At 39.5% G+C, this 22,790-nt stretch overlaps 2 protein-coding genes across 4 annotated transcripts in view; both read left to right on the top strand.

The window, feature by feature from the left end:
* The window catches only part of LOC141791392 (rho guanine nucleotide exchange factor TIAM1-like), a 61,484-nt gene extending 58,098 nt beyond the window's left edge, over positions 1–3,386 (top strand). The window contains exon 29 of the mRNA XM_074671819.1: positions 1,000–3,386. Within this exon, the coding sequence (XP_074527920.1) occupies positions 1,000–1,622 (623 nt within the window). The 3' untranslated portion in view covers positions 1,623–3,386. The remainder of the gene's footprint in view (positions 1–999) is intronic.
* A 1,763-nt stretch (positions 3,387–5,149) lies between these two features.
* Positions 5,150–22,790, top strand: part of grik1a (glutamate receptor, ionotropic, kainate 1a) — a 48,022-nt gene continuing 30,381 nt past the window's right edge. For 2 of the 3 annotated variants that reach the window (XM_074671955.1, XM_074671957.1), the window contains exons 1-3: positions 5,150–5,533; positions 19,156–19,323; positions 20,984–21,241. In XM_074671955.1, coding sequence (XP_074528056.1) covers positions 5,452–5,533; positions 19,156–19,323; positions 20,984–21,241 — 508 coding nt within the window. In that variant the 5' untranslated portion in view covers positions 5,150–5,451. Of the gene's footprint in view, positions 5,534–8,446; positions 8,616–19,155; positions 19,324–20,983; positions 21,242–22,790 lie in introns of those variants that run through there. The other variant, XM_074671958.1, reaches the window with a different exon arrangement.

Below are 22,790 nucleotides of genomic sequence, written 5' to 3'. Positions count from 1 at the left end.
ACGAGAATGGTATCTGTCAATCATTGCTAAACCTTACGTAAAGCCTTGTTTTTAACCTTGTATAACTAATGAAAATGAAACTTTACAAAAAAAGGAGGACTTGAATACAAGACAGCCAAACGATATCTTCAAATCACCACAATTGGATGTGAGAAACATTTCTACGAGGCGTATTCATTTTTTAAAGTTTGACCACAGCCCATCTGGAATGGCTGGAAAGCCAGATTTTCTAACCTATACTGCAGCCAGCCACCAGGGGGAGCAGTTTTTGTGGAGACTTCACTTCGAACCGAGCAAGCGGACGTCCATTTTTTTTTTTCGGGTCTATAGTTTCAACCCATTTTTTGATAAAAACCAAAGAACGCCTGACATATGTTGGCATGATCAAAGTCAATAATAATGACAGACCATGTCTGAGAAAATAAGTTTGACATTTTTTATTTATTTTTTTTAATTTAGCAGTTTGAACCATGTATCAGCTTTGTTCACAACAGGCTCCAAGAACCATTCTGTAGTCTTTTTTTTTTTTGTTTTTGTTTTTTTTTTAAAAAAGGTCATGGGCCTTCTAAGGATTTGGCTTCACTTTTGGGAAATTAGCATGCAGTGCAGCCTTATTAACAGGTGTTCATGTGCTCAAGCTGCAGTCGTTCAGGCTAGAGACAAATGTGTAGCTAGGTGGTCTGTGCTTTATTTGATAGTGTGTTGGCTAACTTGTCATTGTACTCCTTGTATCCAGGACAGGTTTATGATCTTATCTAATGTTTTTAGTTCTATTTTACTCTGTCATGTCCTAAAACATCTCTTGGCTTCATTACTCTTCTCATTACTTCCTGTGCACATGTAGCACATGCTTTAAAAAAGCATAAACGCTGACAGCATGTTCCCTTATTGGTTTACAGTGGGGTGCTTTTACAGACCCTTTTTAACACCAGGTGTAAATAGAATTTTTCTGTGTTATATCAAAATGTGTTTTTGATGTATGTATTCTCTCATTTTCAGCATCAGCTCCATCACGAACCCTGGCCCGCAGGAAGCTTGTAAGAAATCGCTTCACGATCAATACTGACCTGGTTTTCCATGGCAACAACAACAGCAGCAGTGATTCAGACCCTTCCTCACACTCACCGCTATCCCAGCATGCTTTCCTTCAACCCCACAAACCACAGGGGGAGGACACAGACCGCTGGGTGGAAGAGCAGTTTGACCTGGCTCGCTACGAAGACCAGGGGGAGTGCATCGACATGGCACAGGTGAAGGAGACAGACATTTTGAGTGACGATGATGAGTACTGCAAGTCTGTCAGAGCCGCGCTTGCAGAACCTCCGAACCTGGAGGGTAAGATGCGAGGACTCAACTTGAACGGAGGAGTAGAAACTCCTAGTGGCATACTGCAGAGCAGGATGCAAGAGGGTGAAGTTAATCAAATGAAGCACGGTGATGACTCCGGCTCAGTGGACTCCTTCACCTCCTGTGGTGTCGCTCTTTCCCGCTGTACGACCCCGACTGTAAAGCTCGCCCCCTTGAAGCAGTGTGCTGTGGAGGGGGCCACAAATAAAGACCGTGACGTGATCTGGGTGAGACGGGAGGACTTTGCTAACGGGTGCAACAGCGATGTCTTCTGAATGGAGGAAAACAGGAGGCGGAAGGAAACATTAACTTTTCATTGAGAGTGAAGAAACGGGGAAGAGATGAGACACAAGCTTTAATGATGTAAATTTCAGAGAAGGCGTGTGCAAAAGGTGATGGATCCTTAGCTTGTCATTCCTGTATTTACACACAACCTGCTCTTTCCTGACCCTACTGCTTCTCCCATCCTCTGACAATCCTAAAGTACTTCATCTGCGAGCAAATAAGGAAACTGACTGTGAGACTGAGGTTCTCATCCAGAACATTAAAAAATAATATAAGATCCTCACTGCATCCAGGCATCAGACACCTGTGGATATGTATTTATGTACAATACAGCACTGCATGTACACTCAAACAATTAAGCAAGTGCATATCGTACACAGAAGCACCCACACAGAGACTCTGGGCAGCTACTGTACCGTGAACACGCTGAGCTGAAGCAATGTCATCACTGAACTGTGACCATGTGGCCAAAAATTGTCTATTTTTCAACACAGGAATGTGGCTATTATATTTTCCAACTTCAAAAAGGTGTGTTTGTATTTTACCACTCAAAGGGCTGTGTGTTACTGATCTTTCTTCAGGGGCTTTTTTGGCTTAACGACTGCTGTGTAAAAAAAAAGATGGTGAGATCCAACCTTAGCTTTATTGTGCTTTTGAACTGTTTTAACTTAACATGAGCTGCACATTGGTGTATAGTCAGAGTGCGATAGTGCCGTTAACCTCTTGTATGAAAATGTTTTGATGCTCACTTTTGCCTCCTTGTATATCCTTTTTAAAGAGAGTTTGGACAACAGATAGTTAAACTATTCTTTATTTAATTATTGTCTTTTTTACTGTATCTTCAATGTTTACACCACATTCAGCTGCCCAGTGTTACAAACCACCTTTTGTGTGTTTGGCTCCAGAAACAGGCTTGAAAGAGTCAACACTCATGCCCTTCACATGAATGTCCACGCTTTACTTTTGTCCTTTAAATATAAAGGCATTGATATTTCAGTAAACAATGGATTTTGTCACATCAGCTATAAACCGAAACCTCTTTTTCCCTGACCATCCATGCTTTCTTTGAGCTCCACTCTTTGGTAAATAGTGTGAAAACTCCTACAATAATCCTGTCTTACTTGAATTTTCTTTGCCATTTGGAAAGGAGAGACTGTACTGTTACTCCAAATGATAGGAATCATTCAGTGTCATACTGCACTCAGACTTCTACTGCTCTCTTAAGCTCCTTTTTCGACATTATTTCATGTCCACCAGCATTGCAACCACACTGACAGACTTCTCCTCCATGACATTAATCTGTACTGCATTTCCCCTTCACCTCCTCTGCATTTGTCCCTCTTTCCACCAGGCTGTGCTGTTTCACTTTGTCTTTACAACAACACCACACTGATTGCTGGGATCAACACAGTGATGAGCACCTTAATGGATGTATTGAACATACACTTGATACCCAACTGTGAGGGGTGGGGGGTTGGGGGGACTGCAAGCTATTCTGGTAATACTCTGATGCTATGCTGCGGGAAGCAATATACCATGGATGTTTTTACTATTGTTTTTTTATGCTGGTTTCTTAGACTTTAGCTGATGGCTGATGATGGCCCAGTAAGGACGTTCAGACTGTGAGGTACAATCACCCGGCTGTGGAGGCGAGACCCCCTCAGACTCCTCCCTTTGTACTTTGAAAACTGTGTTTGTAAACAAAACTGTGGAGTATTATCATTTTTATGTTAAAATAAATTTTCTAAATTTAACTTTGTGTGATTTTTTCTTTCTTTCTTTTTCATTTTACACATAAGTTCAAACAATTTCTTTGCCTCCCTGACACCAAACTGAAAAACCTTTCCTTTTTGCATCAAAGGTGGTCCAAGCATTTCTATAGACATCACAACTCCCTCATAGAGGTTTTTGGACAATCAAATTCAGCTGATCAAATCAGATGCCAGATGCTTTTGTAGATTGAATTGCAGCTTTGGGGTACGATGCATGGTCCAGAATTTAAGGTATAATGAAATAAAGGATCAAAGCAACGTTAATGGATTGCTGAACAAACATTAAAGTAGACTCAGTTAAAACTTCTAAAAGAGAAATGGCCTTGAAACTTGTGAAAACACAGCCTACATCACAAAAATGACAATTAAGTCACTCTGCCTAATTAAAAATAATAAAATAGTGGTTGTATGATTTCATTACTTATTAGTTTTATATGTTTTATTTTTCATGTGCTGTTTAATTCAATATGGCTTAATCATCTTTATGCAATCACTGAAATGTGTACATGTGTGGCCTGAAACAGTCTGTTAAGTATTCATACAGCGTGTTGCTTCAAGACCTCTGGGTCTTTGTTTATAGTACATTTATTTTGGCCATAGGCTGTTTATTAGGTTCAGGCTCAGGTTCAGTTTGCAGGCCAGTATCTTTGTTGGGTTCACATCATGATAAATAAATGTCAATCCTAATGTGATCTATTACAATATATAAGAATATTTATTGTATGTACAGTAAGTCTACAAATGGAAGATGTCTTGTGTTTTGTACACAGTTAGGAAAGCAATCACACAGCTAGTTAATGTCTTTAGAGGAGGTGACATGTTTTAAAGTATACCAGAAGACTCTTTAAAAAATAAAAATTGTTGAAGCTCTTCGGCATGATGGGTAGGTTTTTCAGTGCCCCAGTCAGAGGAAGACGTTGCTGTCTGCGCTGACAGATAATCTGGCATCTGCGCTTTAACCTGAAGATTATTCTCCTCTCATCAGGACCGGGAGAGAGAACCGCTGCCAAACCATCTGCTCCATAATCCAGCATGAGTGAAGCCAAACTGGCGTCGAATTACTTCCACCTTCAAAATAAGAGGTCTGATTTTCTTTTCTTCTTCTTTTTTTCATTTGAAGGGACGGGGTTCTTTTCTCGTTTGTTTGTTTAGTTTGGTTTTAGAGCTGGAGTTGAATTGGGTACTTGTCAATCCTGGTCAGAGAGCAAGGCCCTTCAAGTGGTCAGTTTTAACACTTAATCTAACTCTTCTCCAGAAGCTCTGGCCCAAACAGACTAATGATGATTTTGGAGTGTTGTTCTTGGTTGAACTTTATTTCGATTTTTTTCCAGCTCTTTTCTTTGCCATCAGTATGCCATTTTATTTAAGCACCATGTTCCTCCTCCTGCATGGCGTTGATTAGTCTAGTTCGTTGGGTCCATGGATTTAAAAAAAAATCAAGAATGTAAATTAACCCTAAACTGATTGATTTATGATCTCTGTCAATATGATCTCTGTCTTTCTTGTCAAGACAAGTTTAAATAGTTTGAATGAGCTAGCAGGAGAGCTATATCAGAGCTAAAACATGGGGGTAGTGAAGAAAACGCTACTGTGGTGTCTATATTCGCACCATTCATGGTTGTTCCGTAACTTCGGTTTATTATTTTGAAAATCCTAGGCGGAAATTATTTGTATTCCCGTCACCTTGACACTGCTCCGTGCGCTCTCTCCCTCCAGCTGCTGCCACCCTGGAGGCGCACAGACTAGTGAGTAAAAGTAGACGCGTTGATGCACATCGACTATTTCTGTCGGTGCTAGCTTTTATTTTTTTTATTAATTGTGATAAGAGTTGCTTTAGATTTCGAGGGAAAGTTGGACTTTTAAGACGGACTCCAATCATGTTTTGTTTCTTTGATGTGATGGAGTGATGCAGAGTGTTAAAGGATCGCAGTGGGAATAAAACTTGGGTTGCGCGCTGGCATGGCACGTCAGGTGTGCCGGCGCTCAGACAGAAGCTGTTTCTCTCTGTCATGGTGTCACTATCCGCGGTGAGATCGCCTGGAGCACTATGGAGGAAAGAAGGAGACTTTTCTACTATCTTCTGATCGCGACGCAGCTCCATCTGAGCTGTTCACAAGTCCTCAGAATCGGTAAGCGCAACAGCTGTTTTACGCGTGGTGGTCTCGGCGTTTCTCTTCGTTTCCGAGGTGGATGGAGAAATCAGAGCCAATAAAGCTCCTGATGAGCTGGCACATTTTCTGTCAAGCGTTCCTGTGAAATATTTTTTCAAGTGTATTTTCTTTAGACACACAGTTTTTTACCATCTTGAAATTTTTTTGCTTTACCTTTTTTTTTTCTCTGGGTTTGATCTGCTTGAGTGATGTCTTGTGCCATATCTCATGTCAATGATAGTGGGGTAGTCCTAGTGGTTGTGCTATCACCAGGTTTATGTCAGATCAGAGAGTAATATCAGCTGCATCACATAAAAATTACAACTTCAATCCCCTCTAGGTAATTTATTCTAGGGAATAAATGTTGCCCTACTGCTGAAGATTTATGATACTGGGAGCAGAGGTTGTTGAAACAGCCTGAAATGAACTTCCAATCATATAAGATTACACTTTTCGCAAGTTTAATGTTGCTCCTGAGCTGATCACATTTGTCATTTTAATACTTCAACAGATTACATCTTGCCGCTAATCATTTTTCTGTCAAATGTTCTCTGAAGTGTCAGTAAAGTGAATATTTATATGATAGATATAGGACTATGATCATCTTCAGCCCACTTTCCCATCAGAGGGTTTGTTTGAAGCTTAGTATTCATGCTGTATCTTGTGAACCATTTAAATATTAATTGGATCTCAAGTTAGATCACAGATAACTTCATGTGTTTACCCCTACTCACAGAGCCTCAAATAGCTGAAAATAATAGATTATTGATTCCTCCCTGTGTTTCCTGTGATGTATCAGACACTGTGCTGGAGTGTTTTAATTCATGTAAGTCCCACTGCTGCTGATCTTTATACGCTGACACCTCTCCATCACTGAGATTGAGTTGAGAAAGCCAGTGAGGGGGATGTAATCATCTTTGGATCTTCTGTAATGGGTTATGTCGTGGAGTTAAGAGGAGCAACAGAACTACAGCCGCACTTGATTAGACAGGAGGTGGTGACTGGTGAACACTGCTGTGGGACTGTGTTCATTATCCAAGCATCACACTTTAAGAATCTGAATCAGACCAAAGTCAGACCGTACGATACTGAGGTATTTTGGGGGCAATACTGACTAAAAGAGAGGGATAGAAAACAGTCATTGCTGATACAGTGGCGGGTATTTATAAAGTTTGAGCTTGAGTGGGAAAACTAACCCTCTCAAGTGGATTATGCATAGATGTAACCATGCACCCAGAAGTCTGCTTTCATAACCAGGTAACATTATTATTAAAGTTTATGCAACATTATAAAAAACTGTCATCATATTTCGGTTTAGACGCCATCTTTTTGGCTTATCTGCTACATATGTTGCAGAAAGGCTCATGTCAGCTTCAATAACAGCCAGATGATCCACATGATCTACCCAGGTGATAAACAGGAACATGTTATTTACTGATTTTTGATTTCTATTTTCTACATAAAATAAGTCATAATATTCATATGAAGAAATTTTATTTTGAGTCCTGAGTCTACATTTTGCTGAAGGACCTCTTTGCCACTGTGTCCTCTGACAGAATAATTTACCCTCCTTTGAAAAGTCAATTACCAGCTATTCTTTCTCCTCATAAAAAAATCCTGAATCTATGAATATGCAAATATTATTCATTTCAAAAGTTAAACTGCTTGACAAAGGCTGTCCTACTTCACTAAAATCCCAATATTCAGAGCATGTACACGGAGGGCTTTCAGTTTTCACATTGTGCTTTAGTTAGATGTGTACAGCAAATGCAGTGTTGTCACATAACCAATGTGTCCATTCTTATCTCAGGTTGAAGGTGGGCACTCTCCCTTTTAACATTCATCAGATGGATGTGAAAAAGTGATTATCTGGTGCAAAAACTCTGGACGTACATCATTCTGCACATATAAAGGTCAGAAATTGAGGGAGACGTGTTAAATCAAACACAATTTTGAGCAGAGGAGGGTTAGGGAGAGGGATAAGGGCATGCTGGGCCTTGAGGCCAGGAGTGGAGTAAGACATGTATATAAAGCTCAACTTATTATTTGTGATTTCTGAATTAAAATTAGTCAAAACATGTTTATACTGTGCATATTCTTTTAATGTTGAAAGTAACAGTACACAGTGGCTATGTATCAGTCTGTGAGCTGATGCTCCAGCTGAAAAAGAGGATTTGGCTGACTGAGACCTTAAAACAGAAGGAGCACAGCCAAGTCCTTCTTGCATGTGAAACAATGTACCATCCTTCTACCCTTGCAATGCTTCCGGGGGATCCAGGAGTCTTTGCTCACCCAGTCTATCTGTGTTTTGTGGACTCAACCCGATAAGTAAATTCTGCTGCTAGGTGGTTTGTTTGTTTGTATGGATGTTGCTTTTGCCACCCCACAGCGGAACAGTATCAGGATTTCTATCCAAGAAAGGTTCTGTTTGGAGTAAAAATGTTTAAGCTTTCTTTTACTGAAGTGTTGGCGTATAAAAATAAAGTCTGACCTGTAACCTGTTTGCATTGAAAGCCAGGCACTTTCTGCCAGCTGTAAAAAAAAGGGGTCATATTTTGAATCAAAGCGAAAGTTTTTCTAAATGGTACTGGAGTTTTGTGCCTTTTTTATACTGGAGTTTTAACTATTAGTTTAAGTTGCTGTGGATCACTGAATCAATCTGGAGGCTTAAAATAGCTTTCACTAACACATAAAAATCCCATAATCACCTGTCTGTAGGATTTTCCTAAAAAATAAACTGTCAACTTTTGCGGGAATAACCCTGCTCAATCGTCACTTCTGGGCCTCTTTACATGTCAGTGTGTTGTGATTGTATCGAGGCGTTTCTGGGCGTTGAGTAGGCGTAGTTACCTCAGCCAATCACAGCGCCCAATACGGAAGTGACTTTGCGTGTTGATTAGCTAGTGGAAGAAGCTAGCCCAAGGCTAGACTAAAACGAAACGCAAAGCAGATGAAGCTTTTTCTAAACGAGGGTGAAGTTTGGCTCGACTTTCTCTCGCTTTCTGGCTCTTGGAGAGCACCTCTGACGAAGAGCGACTCGAGTTGGCTTTCTGCTGAGCAGGTATGTGTCAAATAACCCAGTGATTAGCTTGTGCTAACATGGTCAGGTGCACGGTTCACGCGATGCTGCAGGTGATTGCTGGGTTAGTAAATGTGTTCAAAAGTACTTAACTCCAGTACTTGAGCCAAAGTAGCGATACTCGTGGTCAAATTTTACTCCACTACAAATAAAAACTGCTCAGTCAAAATTTTACTCAAGTTAAAGTACTTAAGTACTCACTCGTAAAAACACTTCGATTTCTTTATGTCAATACGTTGCTTTATTGGTTTCTTAGCAGCTACTCTGCTTCAAGAAGTTGTTACCCTGTTGAAGCAGGATACTGGCTACATGGCAACATATATGTTACACGTGCCTTCATAATATCTGTAAACCAATATCCACCCTGCATTTGTCCATGTCTGTGGAAAGTAATGGAAAACCCTTAAAGAGTTGTTCCCTATAATATTTCTGAAATCTCAAACATGGAGCTTAGATTGGGCCATGAGTTAGCTGAAGCTTTGTCTGAATGAAGACAGGAGAGCTTGCCACACAGAGCGAGGGTGACATATTTCTAAATCCAGGGGCGAAAATCCCCTTTCAATTAACAGTAAAATTTAAGACATCAATTCGTGGGGGGCATAAAAATAAATGCTATATTTTTTGCTGTGTTTTTTGTTTACACTGTGATATTAAACAGTGACTATAATCATGTCAATGTTCCTTTTAAGTCCATATCCTACCTGTCTGCAGGTTTGTTTATACTCAACTGACAATTCCAAGTGGTGTTGGGTGATAAGTCTCAATTACACCAGTTGTGACCAAACAGAATTTCTTTTCTCACCATGAACATTGGTCTGATCACATTTACTGCAGCTTTACAAGAAAGCTCAATGCAAGTGCTAAAACGTGCAACTTTATGGAAGGAGGGGGACATGACCCCTGCGTCCCTCCCGGGATTTGCGCCTATGTCTAAATCTAAATCCAGCACAGGTATGAGCGACTGTGATTGGTTCCTTTCTGTGACAAAAACAGCGTGTAGCCAATTCCATTTAAAGAAACAAACAAAAAACACTGAACGCTGACTACAAAGCAATGCTGAGCCTAAAAGGAACGAGTAATGACACGCTTCTTAGAAATGTAGTGGAGTCGAAAGTACAGTATTTGTATTTGAAATGCACTGGATTGAAAGTCATAAGTTTCCCAAAAAATAAAAACTCAAGTAAAGTACAGATACTCAAAAGATGTACTTCAGCAAGTAAATGCACTCCATTGCTGTCCACCACTGTATTGAGGACATTAAACAGGACTGCCTGAACAAGCTGTTGCTGTGATACTGTAGGCTGAAAAAGTAAACTATGTTCTGTTTGTCTTGGCTAAGCTCAGCCACAGCTAGCTACTAGTTGGTTGCTGCTAACCATTGGCTGCCCAGCGTTGTACAATTTTGTTCAATGCTGGATGGCCTATATGTGTAGCTTTATGCTAGTGCATGCTAATGTCATTAATGGTCACAGCTTGTGTGTAATAATCATGTGATGCCATTTATCACAAGCACATTTATTTCATGACTGATTTGATTGATAGCAAGCGTGTTTTGATAAGATGCATATCTTGGCATTCCTCTGATGCAGTTTCTCATCCCTTCACATTTAAACTTTGCGTATCGTCTGTGAGCTAAGCATTTTTTTTAGCTGTAGTTCATTTGTTAACTGCTTTATAAAGAATCCCCTGTCAGATCTTTTTTTCTGCTTTTGCTTTTGTATGGTTGGCATTTATTCGTTTCATCTGTGGAAAGTCACAGTCACACACGCAGGGGGCTTCTGATCTGGAGATAAGCTCTTTGTTACACATTAAAATTCAGAACCATTCAGGAGCAATTAGTTTAGGTTTGGTGGCTCAGCTCAGACCCCTTTTTGCATGACACAAACCCAAAAACTAACACAGGATTTATACACTTCGTCTGTGAAGTTTAGCTCTTTTCTTGTAGATCAAGCTGCTGAAGTGAAGTTGGAGCTGTGACTTACATTTGTAAACACGATACCTGCTCATATTTATTCATTAGTTTCTTTCTCTACAACATCTGGCCATTAGGAGAAAGAATGAATCTCTTGGCAGCCAAAGTGCCAGAGTTTTGGAAAGTTGGCCTCACTTCTGTGGGAGATATATACACAGATAAACTCTGGAATTGGCTGCCTCTGTAACGTAATCATTCATCAGGCTGGCACAAACCCAGGATTCCTGGTTGTGAAAAGGGAGAGGGGGCTGTACTTTGTCATGGAGTTGCATAGATCACATTGGTACTCATTTGTGTGTATCGATTGTGTTGTCTCAGTCTCCTCGTATGATATGCAGGCTGAGTTTTGGGTGTTGAGGTAAACAACACCTTTAAGCATCTTTCTTTAAACTGATTTATCGCACTTGTGTCTTACAGCTTGTGAACAACAAAATAAGTCACCCTGAATGGAGGCTTTGAGCGCGGGTTTTGCAAGAATGACTGCGATTGCAAAACAAGTGTTGAACACAATGGTGCAAAATTGTCAAACTGGAGCTTATGCTTCCTTATTTTGCTCTCATTTTAGTCAGTTTACAAAAACAGCTCAAAGTTGGATTCATAATCTAAAGTAGAGCTGAAATGATTCCTCGAATGATTCGAGGTACTCGATTACAAAAAATATTCAAGTGATTTTCTCCGCCTCGAGGAATCATTTAATTTTAAAAAAGATCAAAGAGTGGTATTTCAAATAGAGCTGAGGCCATATTAAGAGAGTTTTTAGACCCCTCAAGCTAACTCTTATACAAAATAGCAACTAGCAGCAAATCTAGCTTCTTTTCTGGAGTTTGGAGACTAATGGGTCATTCTACGAAACCGGTGCCATTTGGGTCCACAACATTTGATGAGATGTACAAGGCACAAAAAATGTGTCAAAGTGGGTTAACAAATTTTGGAGCTACCAAAGCAAGTTCTCTTATTGACATGCTGTATCAGAAAATTCTATTTCTTAAAGAATTTGAAAAATAAGTGCTCTTTATCTAAACAAAAATGTATTTTATCCGATTACTCGATTAATCGATGGGATTTTCAGTAGAATACTCGAATACTAAAATATTTGATAGCTGCAGCCCTAATCTAAAGCATCATATTTTCATCTTATTTGTAAATGCTTTTTTGAGATTTTTCCGAAGACATGGAACATTCAAAAGATTATCAAAGAAGAACAATGAGGCACCATATTTTCAAATGTTTAAGAGTCATTCACTCTGTCTTGTGAAGAGTGTACTGATAGCTTTGACGTACACAACGACTCTCAGATCATCGTCTTTTTTGTCATTTTCAGTCATTTTCCACCGTCCTCGTCTCTCTGTGTTCTCTGAAATCCCTGATTGCTTTTTTGCCTCGTTTCCCTTGATTTGTTGCCTGCGAAACAAAATGCTTCCCCTGTGTTTTCACACTCAGGGTGAATGTGTGCGAAATGTCTGTCACTCAGTCTGACACCTGAGACCCCCCCCATTTCTGTCTCCCTTTTTTTAAACCCTCCCAGATACATTTCCTCCTGCCTGCATCTCCATCGCCTCTCCTGAGTGGTTTCCACACAGACACAGATGGCGGTGGTTTCTATAACTGTCAGCAAAAAGGCCAACTCTCTTACTTGTTCAACTCAGCGATCTTTTATAGCTGTTGTGAAGACCCACATTTCTTCTATCTCAGGCGCTGAGTGGCCATTTGATGTGAAACTGCCTTCTGCTTCTATGTAGTGCTCGAGAAAAGATGACTCAACTCGAGCGTGCTCTTTGCTGACCGTCATCTGGGGTCAGACAGAGACCAACATGAAAAAGAAATGATTTTTTGACTCTTTCTCCAAAAGCAACCTTGTTGAAATCAGCAAGAATCATTGGGATGTCTTTGTGCATAGTAAGGTTGCAAAACCTTGCATGATCGAGTTTTTAGCCAGAAAGTGTTAACCCAGTGTCTACTCATAACTGGACCTGCTGATAGTTTTAATGATGGAAAAAGCAGCATCAGGCAACACCACACTGCAAAAACTGAAATCTTATCAAGTGTTTCTGTCTTATTTTCAGTAGAAAATTCCTTTTTAGACTCAATATGAGCCAAATTCACATGACCAATCCAGAAAAATGTCTTGTTTAAAGTTATTTAAGGACAAATATGAGGTCTGAATTGCTCGTAACCAGTAAAAAGAATCTACCAATGGAACAAGAGAAAAGTTACTTGTATTAAGACATTGTTCTAGTCTCAAGGAAATTTTCAAGCAATTTTTTCTTGTTCCATTGGCAGATTTTTTTTACTGGTTACAAGCGATTCAAACCTCAGTTTTGTACTCTGATAACTTGAAACAAGACATTTTTCTGGATTGATAAGTTGAAAGTGGCTCATATCGTGAATAATAAGACAATTTTTACTTAAAAAAAAGACGAAAACATTTGATAAGATTTCAGTTTTTGCAGTGCACATATCAAAGTGTCCTCTTTCTATCTTTATACTCACTCGACTCGCATCCAGATTGTGGCAGAGTATTAAAACTGCCACTGTAATCTGTATGCAAATGGCAGGTGAGAACATGTTGTTATGCGAGTCGAAAATCTTTTGTTTGGAAATGAGAAATACAGACTGTTCCAGTTGTTCTCTTGAACTGAAGACAAAACTGTGACACCCTGGCTAAACTGTGATATTTGTTGTGCTCTTTCCACATCTCTCTGGTATCTCACTGGAATGTAAAACATTGTTAAACTGCTCGGCTTTTAGGGGAAAATCAGTAACCAGTTGCTGCAAATGAAAGAACTTTGAGTTTTTTGTTTATGCTCATCCTCAATTTGGCCGTAATGAGCTGCCCTGTGTTTTAAGCAAAGCATCTCGAGTGTGCTCGTGTTTTATGCAGATCGAATCTACCTGCCAAGCCCTGCACGCATGTTAAAAAAGCATTTATGCAGTCCCGCGGTTCCACTAAACTTTCAGCGCCCATTTATGCTGCCTTGTAGGCCAGATGGATTTGTGTTCCTGAGGCAAATTATTCCTCATTATATTTGGGAGCTGAATGAAGGCTTTTAGTGCTCTGAGCTACATTAATTCATTTGGAAAGAAAAAAAAAAAACACACCTCGTTAAAGTAAAAAAAAACACCTATGTTTTTACGGCTGCAGCAGTCTTCGCTCATTGTGGAGTTCAAGCTCTGCAAGAGAGGCTTGACACATGACTAACGTGAGACATAATTATTTGTAATTAACACAGAAGTGATGGATGGTGTGAGATTCTGCACTCACACAAACACACAAACACTTTTCTCTCCCCTGTGGGATGTCGAAAGGATTGATCAATTCTGTGTGACAGGTTGGCACAGAGCTCTGTCGTTCTTGAGCTTTCTGGTTTATGTTTTCCTCCCACCGCAGCAGGCAGCTAAATCTCTCACCAGCCTATTGTACCCAAGCATATCCACATTTTTATTCTTCCAATTACAGCCATGTACCTGGTAATCACTGTAATTGCAGTAGAAATGACATTTTTATGTTAATGGCCTAACAGGTCTTCACCATAATTACTAATTGGCTGCATTTGCAAGGATTTATGTGACAGCACATCTTCTGAGTTCCTGCACCCGTGCTTTTTTCAATGTGTTGTGTTTGACCATGTGAATGCAGGATAATCTGCGGAGTTTCATCAAGTATGCACAAAAAAGAAATCAGAGTTTCACAGAAAAGTCAATTTGTGGTCTTTGAGTGTACCAGCATGCTCTTGATGGTGACTCTCGACTTGCGCAGCCAGACATTAAATCAGGTTGGTAATTTACAAGACGTCCTGCGTCCTGCGACTGGCTCAACCCGACTAATCTTGACAAACACATGGAGCCCCTGAGGCCCAGTAAATATACTTTACTCAGCCAGTGGTCGCTGCTTAGTGTAAACCTTAGTGTTTTCCCCCCTGCCTATCTTTTAACACTTTTATCAGCAAGCAGTATTTGAGCAGACTGAAATTAACTGTCTACCTGTTGTGAAACTGAGGATGCTTCACAGACTCCGCTGAACTTTAATCACTGTCTTATTGTGCAGATGAGAAATGTTCTGTTCATGAAAGGGAAAGCTACAGTGGTACAAAATATAAATTTACCCCAAAAAGAAGTACTTCTTTTCTTCTTCTTTTTTTTTTAACAACGCTGAATAATAAATTATATATCATTGGGAAGCCTGATTATTTCCCTTTTACAGTTTTTCTCAGTTGCTTTGGTTCATTTCTGAGATCAGAATTGAAATTCTCTAAACTGCTGGTTCAATCTTCACATCACTATGTCACTTGTTCACATCAGAAAAATCAATTTCTCATTTCTTTGAAAAAGTTGCAAATGCTCCGGGACATCCATGCAAATCATTATGTACAATTCTCTGCTGTTTCCTACATTATCAACTGCTTTTGCAATGTTGATCAAAATGGAATATCATGAGTATCTGTTGAATAGTCTCACCCCCACAACATGTAGTCATGAGTTCATCACATAAGTCTTCACATGCAAAAAGGTTGAACAAGTTATCACAATATGTCAAGTATCTCTCCACTAGCTATTCTAGAAAACTGATCATTGATTGATCTGATGCTTCACACATTTTCATTTGTTAGAGAAAGTCAAAACTGACCAGGGTGAAATTTACCAATCCAGGCAGATTTTGGAAAAAAGTTTAAGGAAATTGTGTGGAAAAATGCTCGACATATATTGATAACTTGTTCAACCTTTTTGCATGTGAAGACTTATGTGATGACCTCATGACTAAATGTTGTGAGGGCTGAGACTATTCAACAGAGACCGATGATAATCCATTTTGATCAAGATGACAAAAGTAGCTGATTAAATAGAAACGGCAAAGAATTGTACATAACCATTTGCATGGGTGTCTCAAAGCATTTACAACTTGTTCAAAGAAATGAGAAACAGCTTTTTTGATGAGCACAAATTACACGTTGATGTGAAGATTGAAGAAGTTGTTTAGAGCAGTGGTTCTCAAATGGGGGGGAATGTGTATCCCTGGGGGTACGCAAGATTCAAAGATGTATATTCAAAAAATAGTAACCAAGCAAAATTCCTTAATCACCATTTATTTAATCAATGTTTGAATCCAGTATAAGTTTAAGTTCACAAATTTAATATCATATTCAATAGTCACTAAGAGTACAGTGCTATGTTCTTTTTTTTTCCTTCCAAAACTGCTTAGTGCTTGTTAGGGGGTACTTGGCGAAAAAAACAAAAACAAAAAACAAATGATATGGGGTACATGTCCGAAAAAAGTTCAAGAACCACTGGTTTAGAGTAGAGGTCAGGCCGATTAATCGGGCCGATTATGGCTGTCACCGATTATGGCTGTCACCGATTAATCAACATCGGCCAAAATGTAGCCGATTATGAAATTTTTTGCTCCACGGAGATTCTATCGGTCCTGCTCCTGTGTGTCTGTGTGTTGGGCTGCACGCTGCCCGAGTGCCCACCCTCTCAGTCCACCATTATCTAATGTAAGACTATAGAATGAAGTTTTAACATCGTGTTAGTTACTTTTTTGTTTAGATAAACAGGGATAAATGCGACTGGTAATTCACACGTCCACCATCATCTAATGTAAGACTATAATTTGGCTTTTTAACGTCGTTTTAGTTGCTCATTGTGTGTTTACATTTTTTTTTAATACTTACTGTGTTTAAAGTTTGACTTATTTATTAAAGGTGTTTACAGTTTGATTTCTTTATTTATTATTGTGTTTACAGCTTGTTCTTATTTATCATTGGTTTAAACTACAGTTCTTATGTTGACTGTTTTATAATCAAAGTTCCTTGATTTAATTTAATAGTGTTCTGTCTCTGTCTTGAATCATATTGGTATTATATTTATTTGTGATAATATACAGTATATATCCCGTGTATATCAATGAATTTATTATATGTATCAGCCGACATATCGGGTATCAGTTGATATATTGGATATCGGCTTTTTTTGCCCCCAGTATTGGTATCGGCATCAGCCCCAAAAATCCCATATCGGTTGGGCTCTAGTTTAGAGAATTTCAATTCTGATCTGAGAAATGAACCAAAGCAACTGATAAAAACTGTAAGAGACTGTTCTATGTTCACATTTCTACTTTTAAAATTCTCAAAACTACTTAAGTCTTCACATCATCGTGTCAGTTGTGCAAATCAGAAAAGCAGTTTGCACTATCTTTGTGCATATCTTTCCGCAATGCAGCACCTTGTTCTCCTTTCTGTATCACAATGATGGGGTCAGTCAGCAAATTACAGCACAAGCAGTGAAAGTTAAAATATGAATATTATCCAGTCTCTTGAAATGAGAACTTACAATTTACAATAACTTTCATCAAAACTTTAAGAATAGTTTACATCAGAGTGTCCCTCCAGAGTACACTGTTATACTGACAACATGACCAAGCAATTTAACTGTCTTGTCCATACACAATGACTCGCCATTCTGATGCACTGACACGTTCACTGACACAGAAATTTACTTTTGAGGGATGAACTAAGGATTTAGGGCCAGTGACTGGCTTTTGCAGGTAATCCATGGTGTTTTGCTATTTGTATAAACTGTTCTGAGAAATGCATTCACTGTTTTGCAAATGGCACGGATGATTCAAGAAATGTACCAAAGCAACTGAGAAAAACTGTAAATAGTGCCGCATTCATAAGGAACACACATTTTTGGGATGGACAGCACAGCTGAATGTGTGGATTGCACCTATAAACAATTTGCCAAACCTCCTCTGCTAATGCCGAACAGCTTCACCAAGTCTCTGAGAAACTCTGCTCTTTGTTTTGAGTTGAACTCCTCAGGATTTGTTGTTAACCTAAATACTTTGATGGACTCTTTTTTTGCTCTGCTCCAAACCTACCCCTCACCCTAGTTTGGAGTAACGTTACAGAGCATATTTGTTGAGACATGTTTTGTAACATGTTTTTTTGCCCAACTATTGTGGGCAAAGGAAAAAGAAAATACTTACGTGACTAAAACCAATCAGCAGTTTTGGCTAAATTTAAGATAGCTGCCAAAACTAACTCTAACTCAGCCAACATACAACTTCAGCTCCACTGTCTTGATCAAAATGCTGCCAAACTCCACCACACTACCAGATGCCATCAGTCATCTGTGTCGGTTGATACTCCTGGTAGTAGAGCATTATAGCAGTTTGGCAGTGGGCGTTACTGGAGTTACAGCCTGGTAGTGGCAGGTGGCTGTGCTACAGCTTAGATACAACATATGTGCAGCAGTTTGAGCCTGATATATTAATAATAAAAAAAGATAATTAGTTTAACTCACTAGTATTTTTTTGCGATAACAAAGATGTTTAATATTCACATCCCAGTCTGAGGGAAAACGTAATTATCTTTTGATATTTGAAAAAAAATGCCATACGGCTGACAAGGTGTGAGAACATTGTTATGAAAGCAGTTTTTAATGCTTGTTAATAACTTAAGCTGCAACAATAAGTGAAATCTTGTATCCAGCTAGATGGTGAACATTTCAAACATTTCACAATGAGCAAAAGCTGGACACATGAAAGATCCAAGACTTTCCTTAAGATTACAGCAGGACAGAGAGTAACCAGTTGAATGGATTGTGCAGCCTGAGGGAACATCTGCGGGATCAGCAGATGAGTGTAAGTGTCTGTGTCACCGAATAGTGCATCTATAAGACTGACAATAAGATGTCCAGATCTCCTGACAGCCTCCACAGATGACGACTCTCATCTTTCAAAAAGCCCATTTTGAGCTCTCAGGACCTCTTTATTCCCCACCCTTTCACACACTGCTGTAGCGATTATGCTGCTTCCATTTTATCCAGGCCCTGAGTCCTCACTTCATGTCTTCTGCACCCAGAATGACAGGATGTTGATGAGGACTTTGGGACCATTTTAGAGGCCTGTCTGAACAGCATTGTTTCTCAACAGCCTGCAGACAGCTGGTCCATACACGGAGCTTTGTGTGGCCTTGGGTCCCTGTATCGAAAAGTGAAAACAGGGAAAGAAGCTACAGTATCTCTAAGACTTGCTCCTTTTTTTTTTAAGGGAAAAAGCAATTCTTTTGTGCCCCAGAGTGAAAGTTTGATTTGTTACCCTCCAGTACTTAATATTCATCTTCATTTGTATGCTTCTGTGAGAATAGCAAATTAATTCTCTGCTTGTTAAATATTGAAGCTGGAGGCATTGGATCTACAAATATTATCTTTTACTGTGGACGTAACAGATTTATGGCTTTGTTTATTGCAGTAAGATTTGGTTTGCTTAAAAAGAACTCATCTGAAATGAAATGACCCTCCTTGAATCAGGCTTCTGGGGGCCGTAAGTGAATTTCAGGTGATGCCCACTGTTAAATAACATAATGACTTATTGAGAAACAGCAGACTAATACTGCTTTGTGTCCTTTCTTGCTTTTCAGAGAGCTGTTTGACTTGATGAGATTGCCTCATCAAGTTTGGATTTTAGTGGTGTTTATTCAAACCAAACATGGCAGATTTACTTTTTTTTGCTGTTGTCACAGAATCTTTGTTCTCCATCTCCCTTTGCAGGTGGCATCTTTGAGACGCGGGAGAGTGAATTAGTGAGTATGGACGAGCTGGCGTTCAAGTTTGCAGTAAACAATATAAACAGGAACAAGACCCTGATGCCCAATACCACTCTTACGTACGACATTCAGAGGATCAACCTGTTCGATGGCTTTGAGGCCTCACGGAGAGGTAAGCCATGGCTGTTTCAGTAAGACATGCCACGCATTGGGCCATACCTGCTGTTAATACTGTACTCTGTGATAATAGCATTGAATAGCCTTAACTTACTAACATTTTTGAGATTTGTTTTTAAAACAGGGTATTTGCGAGGTCTTAAAAGTATTCAAAGTTGATAAATCAATTGTGGGAAAATTACGGCCCTTGAAAAGTATTAAAAAGTCTTGATTATGGTTTTCTAAGGTGTTAAATTTTGTTGGTATTTAAGATTTGACTCCAAAAGTATCCATGAATATTTCTTTTCCTCCTTGCAACTGTCCCCTGATTGTGCCGTTAAGCATTCAGCCAGTGAAGTTGTCACCTATTGGAGATTAGCAAAATGGACATGCAAGATTTCACACAATAAACCAAGCAAGTCCATCTAGATCGCCTCAGAGCCGCCTGCTTACTCGTTATGAATGAATGACGTGCCAATAGTGGGCACAAGAAGCTGATGGAAAGCAAATCACACTCGCACAAATTTCCTTAATTTTAATAATGATGAAATAGGTTCTTGTTTTTTCAGCTAGTTGGTCTTGAATTATTGCTGTTACTTGTTGTATGGAAACAAGAATTGGAGTGTCAATAAACCTGCCAGTAGTTTAATTTATTCTTTCAAGCTTTATTCCTTCACATCTTTCCTCATTTCTATTTGAATTTAAACCACAACAGCTAAAGATGAGTTGCTAGCAACAGCTCAAAATTGCGATGAGGTCTTCAAACTTTTTGGACAGTTTTTAAAGAAGTCTTAAAAAGGTATTGAAATTAACCTCTGGGTTTCAGCATATACTCTGTAATATGCGGAAAGATGAATACATATGCTGTTTTCATGTTTTTGATGATTCATATTGAATAATTAATAAAAGATAGGTGAAGTTAAATATTGGAAGAAGGGGGTCAACATTACACCTCAAAGGCAGAGAAATACGCATTTTAAGTACTTACTGAGTCTAAAAACGGTTTGGACAACATTTGGTAATTTATGTATTGGGCCTGAAAATGCCCAATGTCTGAGTGCTTTGGCCCCTTTTTCTAGTACTGCATAAACTTGGATTTTTGCCATTTGGTAAATGACTGATGCACAAGGTATGGAAGTATTAGCAGTTTAAAAGAAGAAAAACTCAAAAACAGAATTGAAAATTTATACAACAGTATAATATATTTTCAGCATTTTTGCAATATTTCCCTTTTTTGGTTTGCAAGGCTACGTCGCAAACCAGAATTTGCAAATTCTAAGACCATTTGATTTTTTTTGACTGAACAAGGGGGGCGACGGGGTGATAATAGCAAATAGTCAGCCAAGGTAAATATACCACTGGCAAGTAAAGGTCAAGGTTTGGTGTTTTATTTGTATTTTTTAAGTTAATCATGACAATGTTCTGACATTCTTTTTGTTCAGCGTAGGCAACTGCTAATGATGCAAACTAACCACAGGTAGATCAGTTTAGCTTTTAGCTTACAGTATGCTAGAAAGGCTTAGAGCATGATTTCATTTGTAAGCCTAACTTTCAGTTTGATGGTGGGGACATAGTTCAGGCATCTTTGTGTATTTTATTTTCAATGGCCTCTGAAATCTGGTTGTAAAGCACAAGTCAATCCATGTCTCAACTTTGCGCTCCTTTTTTACCACCAGTGTGCGACCAGTTGGCTCTGGGGGTGGTTGCTGTGTTCGGCCCCTCTCACAGCTCCTCCGTCAGCGCCGTTCAGTCTATCTGCAACGCGCTGGAGGTGCCTCACATACAGACCCGCTGGAAACATCCATCAGTGGACAATAAAGACACCTTCTTCATCAACCTGTATCCCGAGTACACAGCCATCGCCAGAGCCATCCTGGACGTGGTCACATTCTTCAAATGGAGGAAGCTAACGGTGGTTTATGAGGACAGCACAGGTAGGATGAAGAGTTTCTAACATGGTTTCTATTCTAACCTCGTAAATTGAGCCAGAGATTAACTTCAAATTTCAGTCAAAGGGGCACGAGGGAAGGAAAAACTTCTCAGCAAGCAAACAACTTTTCTACTCACAGGTTTTTCTCTGTGAGATATAGCCTGAAAAAAACGATCAACTGTTCCGATTTGATTACATTTTACATAGCTCAAACCAGGGACGATATCTTTTGGTTTGATATGATGAAATACAATAACAACCACCTGTCTACAGATTTTTTTGATTATAATAAAAATATATCTGAAGGAGAAACTGAATTTTGCTTGCCAAAATATCTTTGCATGATATTTGAAGAGGTCAGTATTTCTGGCTTGTATTTTGGGGCTAGAATATATTTTTATGCCATGGTTGTAATTATTCACAAACAGACAAAAAAACAACTCCACTGTCAGCTGAAGTCACTTTTTTCGCACCGGCTGGTGAACCCAATCTGTGACGGGGGCACGAAAGCTTCATATCAAACAGCTGCCAGTATTCCTGCCCCCTGACATCACACCGAGGAGAGCCAGACCACAACAACAACAATGGCCTCAAATCCAGCATTGTCTCATATAGATTCCCAGCCAGACAATATGAAACGCCCTTGTTGAAATGCCACAGTTCATAGATTTTTTTTTCCTCAATCAGAATCTAATTTTCCTGAAATGTCACTCAGATGCACACCTGCAAAACTGCACACTAGTGTTTACACAAATTTAAGGGAATCCAGGAAAGCAGCCTGTGTAGTCTGCAGTGAGTGTGTGTATGTGTTTTTTTGTACACAAAAAATAGTTTCCTGAATACAAACTTCATCTCCCAGTTACAGGACAGGACTCTGAACTTCAGTCACGTCAGTCTTTGATCTTTTAGGAACAAATAAATGCTACTTGTACTAAAGAAGCTGTTTAGTATTTATGTTTTCCTTTTCTGCAGTTTAATATGGATCACTGATGTCTTCGTGAAATGGTAGTCACATGTTTTGGTCCAAAAAGCCAATAAATCAAGCACAGCAGCATTGTTTCCAGGCTGTCATAGCCCCTCTGTTCAGAACGGTCTGATTTAGTGGGCGTGGCCTTCATATGTAAATGAGCCACCGCTGACACCGCCCCGTTCTTCCGCGTCACTGAGAGCGGGGCCATGAGCTCCGAGTGCACAATGTTTAGAAAACAGCGAAGCTCGTTTACCGTAACATTACAGGCTAAAACAACAGGCTAACAGCAGCTAAAGTTAGCATCCTGAAGCTAACACAGAGACAGGGGGGGACACTGAGGAAAAGCTCTTACATCTGCTCCACAGCACACAGCATTTAAAATACTCACATTTCCAGGGTCCAAGGTGTGTTGGTGGTTGGTTGGTAATGCACCTGGATTCAGGACCAGTCTATTCGCTAGCCCTCTGCTGTACTGTCCAAAGTTGGAAAAACAATCGGCCGTGAAGTGACTAGTACACACATGCACAGTTTAACTGAGTGTAGCTGGCACATTTCCTTGATAAATGAACTCTAGCTACTTAGT

The sequence above is a fragment of the Halichoeres trimaculatus genome, unplaced genomic scaffold (assembly GCF_033239565.1).
Source record: "Halichoeres trimaculatus isolate MK-OKI-2021-1 unplaced genomic scaffold, fHalTri1.1 fHalTri1_scaffold_6, whole genome shotgun sequence".
NCBI classification, from domain to species: domain Eukaryota; kingdom Metazoa; phylum Chordata; class Actinopteri; order Labriformes; family Labridae; genus Halichoeres; species Halichoeres trimaculatus.
The sequence above is the reverse complement of the archived record's forward strand: the minus strand, read 5'-3'. Positions and strand labels throughout refer to the sequence as shown.